Source organism: Falco cherrug, chromosome 6 (assembly GCF_023634085.1).
Source record: "Falco cherrug isolate bFalChe1 chromosome 6, bFalChe1.pri, whole genome shotgun sequence".
Taxonomy (NCBI): Eukaryota; Metazoa; Chordata; class Aves; order Falconiformes; family Falconidae; genus Falco; species Falco cherrug.
In genome coordinates, this window is record NC_073702.1 from 59,030,206 (window position 1) to 59,038,899 (window position 8,694).

The window sequence follows — 8,694 nt, forward strand, 5'->3', positions numbered from 1 at the left end:
ATCTGTGGTGAATAGAACTATTAGCTATGCATGTTTACTTTTTAGTGAACACAAATCAGTAATTTTTCTTCTAGATGTCATTTCTATCAGAGGGTTATAAAATGATAAAATGCTGAAACAATTCTCAGATGCTATCCAGCTGGTACACGTACATCTGGGGAGAGGGTATAAAACAACAAACTGTGAAATGTTTATTTGCCACAGGGGCAAGAAAATGTCATTTCAACTATTGCGTCCATTCTACTTCACAAGTCAGGTAGCGCTCAACAGCCCCTTCTCTTTCACTCACCATAATAAAACAAATAAATAAAGATTAGTCTAGATGACAATAAACTATTTGATGCTTCAAAAATATTGTGTTTTCAGTGTACTCTTTATGATCACACATTATTTACAGTGGTCCCTGTCTTCCTCAGTCCTGTCAGAAGCTACAGAAAATCCCCTCAAACCCACAGTGAGCATAAATTGGCTTTATCCATTTGATTTTAGCATTAATTTTTTTAAGAGATCTTAAGGGACACATGCACAAAAGCTGACATTGCTTTGGTGAAACCAAGCTCCTTAGTTTCCTTCTTCAGTCAAATGAGTCAAAAATGAGACAAATGCCTTTCCAAAACAGCATTTCTTAATCTGTAGATCATAGTCATCCTGAAAATCAAAATGTCCTCAGTAAAACAACTAGTGAAAATGCAAGAGAGAGAGGAAAATTTAAATAATAAGTACTGTGGGTGGCAACACCGCATACAATGGGTCTGTGATTTCTTCTCTCCCTGCCCCTCCCAAAAAGCCTACTTAAGCTGAAGGACCGCTTTTCTTAAGACACAACTTTCAAGGGCAGTTTAGGGCACAAAACAATGTTAGGCACCTTCTGACCTGCCCCCTGAAGGAGTTCCTCTTCTGACCACAGAGGAGCCTACAGATATTATTCCGATTTAGTCAGACCATCAATACCCTTGTCCCTACCCAAATATGAATATGCTCACTATTGTCCACTAAATGTCACTCAGACTCAGAACCATAAATCCTATAGGAATTTAAGATTTCTGACTTTCTGATTTTATAAAATGTCATTGGACATAGCTGTGTCTTTTGGCATTGTACACCTGGGATAATCTCTTGAGCTCAGTGGAACCATGGGACCAAAAAGGCGGTTTCAAGTGTATGGGGATACCTGGGTAATTCGCTGGGCACTGACATGAGCCTCCAGAGCAGATGCTGGCCAAATCTCACCAGTCCCTAAGCCCAGGGAAGCTTCTCAAAACTTCATGCTAACTGAAACTAGAGGTTAAGACCCATGTCATCACATGCACCAGGCCATTGAGAAGACCTCAAATGGATTTAGTTTCTTTCCTGGAACAAGTCACCAAGTACTTGTTTACAAACCTTATCTGCTGTGCTTGCATCACATATGTCCCCACAGCTCAGCCTGAGACATCAAAGTCACTACCAACTCAAAAACCGTTCTGCAATTAAACCTGTTCCCTTCTGTCCTTCTGTTGGCTACAGAATGAGAGATTTCTCTCCACTGACTACAGTCTGATTACAGAGATTTTTTAGTGTCTTTTAAAAATACTTAGAGTTTTTTGTAAAGACATGGGGGGGAAAAAAAAAAAAAATCAAACTAAACCCACCCTGCTGCTCATCATTCAAGATGCTATCTCAAATATCTGACAATATGAAATTAATATCTAGTGTCAAAGATTTACCTCATGGCTATACAAGAAGTGCAAGTTCACTAGATATTCTAGGTCCCTATATTCAGGTAGTTTATTTAACTCCCTCTTTTGTCAGTCTCTTCAACTTTCCCTCCTACTCATCATCACAGTATCTGAATGTTGAGTCTGCTCACTGAACTCAGAAGTTCAGCATCAAAAAGCAGTGAATTAAACTTGCTATTCAGCTGGTCTGAAACCTTTTACCCCTGTAACTTAAAACAACATACTCTGCTTTTCTTTAAGTGCATGATTGGTTATTCACAATATTATTCTCTTATTCTATGAAAAATAATACTGAACCATTCATAGTGAATGTCAAGCCACTAAAATTAAATGACATAATGGACCATTACACATGCCCTGTATTTTTTGCATGCATCACCATTTTTTACCTCAAGTTATCAGAAAAAAACAGTTTGGTTATGAATCCTCAGTATTTTATCTCAAAAACAGAACGGAAAAGGTATGTTTACTTTTCCATCAAAACCTAAAAAGGTTGCTACGTACTTCTTTCATAGCAGCAAAGGATGTTAGCTCTGAATTCATGATCAATTCCTTGGTTTATATATTCCCAGCAACACCTCAAAATCTACTCCTTAGTGTTATACAAGAGCTTTCAAACATACATCTGCTGGAAGTCTGCTATTCACAGGACTGTTTCCCTTTCATTCCTAGTAAGACAGCAATGTTTTTGGATACAGTGAAACTAAAATTTTCACTTTCTTTCTTATCAAAATTGAAACAAAGCAAGAAGCAGAACTTTAAAGAAGGCACAGACACAAGTTGTTGGCACAGTCACAATTTCAAAGACAGTACTTAAGTACTATCCAAAACACAGAAACCAATTCTTTCTACTCTCTTTGTAAATTGATAAATCAACATATCCACAGGCTAAGAGCAGCAACAACATCACTTGCCAGTCCACATGGAAAGCCCATGTCTTTAATTTCCCTTTTGGTAGCAGAAAATGTAGGAACATGTATATGTCATCAGAATTTTCCACTGCAGACATCTCTCTCATAAAGCTGCTATTGAAAACCATTGGCAACAGTGACAACGAAACACAATTAAAACACACATGCACAAAGAAAAACCAACCCTCCCCAAACTCCAGCAGTTAAAAGCAAACACCAAAAAAATTCACTACCACATTCCTATAGCAAAAATGAAAAAAATTAAACATGCTATGTATACCAGTTATGTGGTTTAGTGTGTCATCAGAAAGTACCCTGATGATATGCAGGACATAAGAGCCTATATCAACAAAAAGACGTTCTTTATTACATGTAACTGCAGAGTAGCTAATCCTAGGGAGTATCTGTTGTGAATGCCCTCACCTTGCTCTCAGAGAGACCTCAGCTCTAATCTGGCAAGCCTTACTCCCTGAAGGTCCAGAATCAATTCAACCTGCAAACTGTTAAAACAAGGTTTTCCCCAAGCAAGGATATTCACTGTATTGAATTGTGCTGAATCTTGTAGGTAGATTTGTGATACAGACTATAACTTCCAATTATCATGATTCCTGAAGTGTTTGAATGAGCATAGGATGCTTGCTGTTCACGTTTTAAAAAGGCAACCCAAAACTTTACAGGACCGATTCACTAATGTAGGCTTTTTCCTCTAAGAGCCAAGCTCTGTCCTCTGTAGTTACATGTACCATTGCTCTATAATGCGTGTGAGAATTGGAAGAGAACAGGACACTCTTCAGTCTTATTCCATGCGTGCAATACAGATTATGGGCACCCCTCATGATGTCAGAAGTCATAGAAGACATACAGTGGATACTACTTCCCGGTTTGTATGTAATTAATTTCCTGGGTTTGAGTGGTTCCACCACTTTATTTGCTGCGATCAAATATGTGTCATCACGTGCAACAAGGTAACCAAGTATGTGTTTATGGACGTGGGTATCACAAATAAGTTCAGAAATTACCTCAGCTGATACAGTTTTTAAAGACACCAAATTTTAGAAACTGGGGACTTTGTGCCCATTATAATACATGCTTCTTTAGAACATCAGACTGGATACCCCAGAATCACTAACTAAGCCTTTGGATATATGCAGCTTGTTAACATATTTTTAATACTTTAGCTGGAATATCTGAATTGCACTACAATTTACTTTTAAAAAAAGAAAAAAAAAAGAAAAAAGAAAAGAAAAAGAACAGGCAAAATGTAAAAAAAGAATGATGTAAATAATTTCAGATGGAAACTGAGAGAAGGCAGTGCAAAGGCTGAATTATGGGTCATCTAATTAGACTTGGGAATACGGCAATCTTTGTCTGATGGATAGAAACAATAAGGCAATGATCTGGAGATTTAAAGTTTCCTTATGAAATGATGTCCCTTCTCATCACTGCATTGGGATGAGAGTTTCTAAGCTGAAAACATGCAGTACTTTCTACTGTTTTGCCACTGCTCCAAGTTTTCCCAAGCAGCAACAGTGAACATGTAGAAAGTTTCAAACTAGTTTCCATGGGGCTCTTAAAGCCTTCTAGAAAGCACAATAATCTTGGCAGTCTCACCTTTGCTGCTCTTGCTACTAAAAAGACTAAGCAACAAGATATTAGTGTCACTGTTGTAAGCTATTAATAGACAAGGAGACACCCAAAAATAAAGATGTTTGAAGGACAAAATGCAATAGCAGACAATTCTTTCAATGCAACCAGAGTAGTTGGCATATGACAAAAACCACCAGAGCCCCTATGCCCTGGGTTCTCTTCAGGGCAAAGGACAAGAGTGACCAAAATTAGTATCTTAAAAAAATGAAACTATATTTTGAGATAATTAGATTTGTATACAAAGGCAATGCCTTGTTCCTAACATCAGCAAAATTAGCTCTTACTTGCTGTTAATTCTTCTCATTGGCTACAAACACAGAGGAAAATGAGCTGTCAAGGGTTGTTTTCCATTGTACAAATGAGAGCACAAACAGGAAGGTATATGTATGTTAATAAGCAGGGCAGCAATGATCAGCACGCCCTTGAGAACAGAAACATTCCTTGAGCTTTCTGATAATCTGATGGTACAGTATGTTTCCTCAGCTATAAGCATTTAAAATGCGTTTATGAAAAAAACCTGCTAGTGCAGGGTCTCTCAAGCTGATGTAGCTCTACCACTACACCAGTGTTGAAACGACCACCTTTTTTGTCCATTTGCAACATCTACGTCATTTATTTATGTACAATATGTAACAGCTTCTCTAACGAATTGCAGTATTCCTCAGTATTTTTTATGGTACAGTGCCTACAAAGACCAATTAGATCACCACATCCTAGCTATACAGAGATGGAAGAAAACATTTTCATTTAAAAAAATGGAAGAAACTTTTCTTTTTATAAACATTTTTTCCTTAAACAAAAGTATATTTTCTAGTTCAAATATGACCATTTAAAAAATTAAACCCAGGTTTAATTACCCAAAGTAATAAAATATCTTCACATTAAAAGTATTCTGCCTTTTTTTTTTTTTTAACGTGTGATTATCACAGTAGAAATGCTTCCCACACCCATCTCCTCAGCCCAAATAACTTCTTCATTCTTTGTTTTTGCATCTGCATTAACGTGCTAACTCTAGGATGAATTTTGACAGCATTTGCTCCACTCCTTTAAGTAGCCTTTACCAAAAAAGTAGAGGTAACTGACCAATCACGGATAGGCCTACATAGGACAGTTAAGTCTCCTCGATTTAAAAACTCGTGACCTGTCTCCATCTGGTTGTCTATGGCATGGCATATGAAGGAATATGACAAGTGATTTTAAGAGAGTGCATATTTTTTTCCATTCCTGACTCCTTTTTCTCATGTAAATGATTATTCCTGCCTTGAACCTATCTAAACGTCATAACATAGGCCAAGTGTGAATCAGAGGTTTGTGTTACTGCTAGTGCATCCCTTTCTTGCTCAGTAAAAAATTCCGAGTGTATTTTTAGGTTATGAAAATATGTTAAAGTTCACTTAAGCTACTCATGAAAACAATATTTTCTTATGTGCATATACGTGCGACCCTATAGTTTACAACCACTTTCAGAAAGCTTACAGTAATGCTACAATTCTCCATTAGCTTACCTGCCCATCCACCTGCTCATACATTCCTATGGGGCATTTTTGTTGATGTTTTTTACTATTAGTTTTGCATGTATTTTTGTCACAGTGAGTTAGCAAATGTTTTTCTTCACAGACTTTCAAAACAATAATCATTTAATATCTTAGCACATTCCGTAGTCATCATAACCTTCTGGTTGTTGAATGCATTTAAGAAAAAAAAAAAAATCAACCTTTTATCTGCAAGTAGTACATTTTAAACCATTTTTGTTCCCTTTCCAGCAAAGAAAAAATAAATGAAAAGTATGCCTCTGAAACTTAAATGGATCTGAAGAACTTTGGTGATTAATTTTATGTTTCCAAATAGCTGGAAAAGGTTACATTCCTACCATTCCACTCAAGATTCACTACTTCTATTCAAGATTCTTTTTTTAGACAATGTGCATGAATAAATCACATCTGATAAGATACATCCAGTTACAAAGAATCAGATAACTTAGGTGCAGAACAGCACATCCAAATAAAAAACATTTTCCAGAATACAAAAGGATTAAGGATTGGCTATAACCGATAGAACAACCACGGGCATTTTGAATATCTGATGTGCTCATACACCTTCCTTTCCCTGTGTACTGTTTTACTGATTCTGATCCCTGAAATCTACCAGGTTTTTTTCTTTTGTAGTTCTCTTAGTACCTGTCTGCAGGAGAGGAATTGGCGACAACGCTGGTTGCTATTGATACCGACTAACACTTTCTCAGCAAAACTATTCAGTAAGAGGTGGAGGGCTGGAGCAACATGAATTATTTCCTCCCTGCTATGAGGTTAACTGCTTAACAAAGGTGCTTCCAGCACCTGTTCTGCCAATACACGAACACTTGGTCTAATGAAAAAAAGAAATGGGGCATATTCCACTGACAGCTCTTCAGTTGTGTGTGTCACTGCATCCAAACCCATACAAATTCTATGCATCGTGTATCTCGTGTCACAACAATAAAATAATCCATGTCTGTACTACCAAAAGGGACGTGTCTTCAGTTTCTTAACTTTAAACCCAGTCACTTGAAAGGTGGCACAATACAACTGCACGGTGTAACCGTCTTGCCCAGCAGATCTATTTTTAGTCAGTTTCTTTGTTATTGTATCTCAGCGGCTACTTTTTAAACTCAGTCTAGTTTGGCTGGTAGCTGAGCTTACAACTGCTGCCACATACCTCCTCTAAAAAAGGCAAGTGTGTGTATATATATATACGTATAATTGTTTCAGTTCTGTAACAATGTAACGATACATTGTTAACATACACCGGCCACTCAGTCTGAAAAGGAAAAAGAAAAAAAAAAAACAACAACAAACAAACAAGAGCCCAAACAAACACATCTGCAGAAGAGCTCAGGCGTAACAACTTCGCACACACACACCTGTACGCAAACTGGTCGCCGGCTGCGCACCCTCCCGCCGCGGCCCCGCGCTGCGCAGGGCCGGCCCGGCAGCGGCCGCGGCGGAAACCCCGCGCCAAGTTGAGCCAACGCCTGGGAAACTGCCCGAGTTCAGCCGCCCCGCCGCCTCCCCGGCGGAGCCGCCGCGAAACTACCTGTAACGCAGCCGCGGTTCCCCATCCCGGCCCCCGCGCCCCCTCCTCCCGCAAAGCACGGGCGCTGCCCCCCCCCGGCTCCCCCTCCGGCACCGGGGTAGCCGCCCCGCCGCCCCCCCCTCCCGCCGCCCCCCCCTCCTCCGCGGGCCGCCCCCGCCGCCACTCACCAGCTGCGCGCCGCACACCGCCACCAGCGTGCACCGGCCGCTGCAATAGCCCATGGCTCCCGGCACCCCGCGCCGCCGTCCCGCGCCGCGCCCACTCAGGCGGCGGGAGAGCACCGCCCGGCCGCCGCCCGGCTCCCGCCTGCCGCCGCCGGCGCGCCCCAGCCCGGGACCCGCATGGGGGCGCGCCCGCCTGCCCGCCCGCCCTAGCCGCGGCCGCAGCGCCCGCCGCCTCGGCGGCCGCCGGTAACGGGGCCGGCCGCCCCCGCAGAGGGCGGCGGTGCCGGGGGGAGCGCGGCGGCAGGTGCCTGCAGGAGCAGCCGCGCTTTGCCGCGCAGCCCCAGAGGCATCTAGGCTTCAAAGTTTGCCCCCTCAACTCCGCTCGCAAACCATCCGGGCTCGCGGCCGTCTGCGGCGGGGGGAGGCGGGGGGAGGAGGGGAGGAGGAGGGACGGGGAGGCGAGGCGAGGCAGGCGGCGGTGCTGAGCTCAGTTCACGCTCGGAGAGCGGCTTCCCTCCTGCCCACGGCACAGCCGCTCCCCCGCCCTCCTTCCTCCTCCTCTTCCTCCCGGTTGGGCTCGGGAGCCTCGGCAGTGGAAACCCCGTGCCTGGGGGCTCCCCCGCGCCGGGGCGGGCGGCTGCCGCTTTGCCTGCGAGGGCGCGGCGCGGGCGGCGTCGCCGTCCCGGGCGCCTTTTGTCTCGGCGGGACGCCTCGCCGCGCCCAGCCTCCGCGGGCTCCCCCGCACCGCACCGCGCCGCGCCCAGCCGGTGCCCGCCGCAGCCCCGCTGCCGCCCAAGCGCAGCCCCTCGGCGCGGCCCGAGTCACGGCAGGGCAGGGGGCGGCGGAGCGCGGCGCGGCCCGAGTCACGGCAGGGCAGCGGGGCAGAGCGCGGCCCGCGGGCGCGGAGCGGGGCCGGCGCGGCCACAGCCCCGCGGTGGGGCGCGCTGCTGCCGCCTGCCGGGCCGCCGCCGGTGGTGCAGGGGGAAGCCACCCAGGCGCTGCGGCCGGCACCGGGGAGAGCTCCCCGAGACCTGCCGGGACCCGCCGGCCCCCTCCCTGCCCGCCCGCCGGCGTCCCTCCCTGCCCGCCCGCCGGCGTCCCTCCCTGCCCGCCCGCCGGCGTCCCTCCCAGCCAAGGCAAAGGACGGAGGCGGAGGCAGATCGGAAGAGGCTGACTCGGAGG

General features: G+C 44.8%; 1 protein-coding gene across 1 annotated transcript in view; it reads right to left on the minus strand.

Annotated features, from left to right (window-relative positions):
* NKAIN2 (sodium/potassium transporting ATPase interacting 2) overlaps positions 1-8,297 on the minus strand; it is a 572,838-nt gene extending 564,541 nt beyond the window's left edge. The window contains exon 1 of the mRNA XM_055714854.1: positions 7,516-8,297. Within this exon, the coding sequence (XP_055570829.1) occupies positions 7,516-7,569 (54 nt within the window). The 5' untranslated portion in view covers positions 7,570-8,297. The remainder of the gene's footprint in view (positions 1-7,515) is intronic.
* Positions 8,298-8,694: the final 397 nt, after the last annotated feature.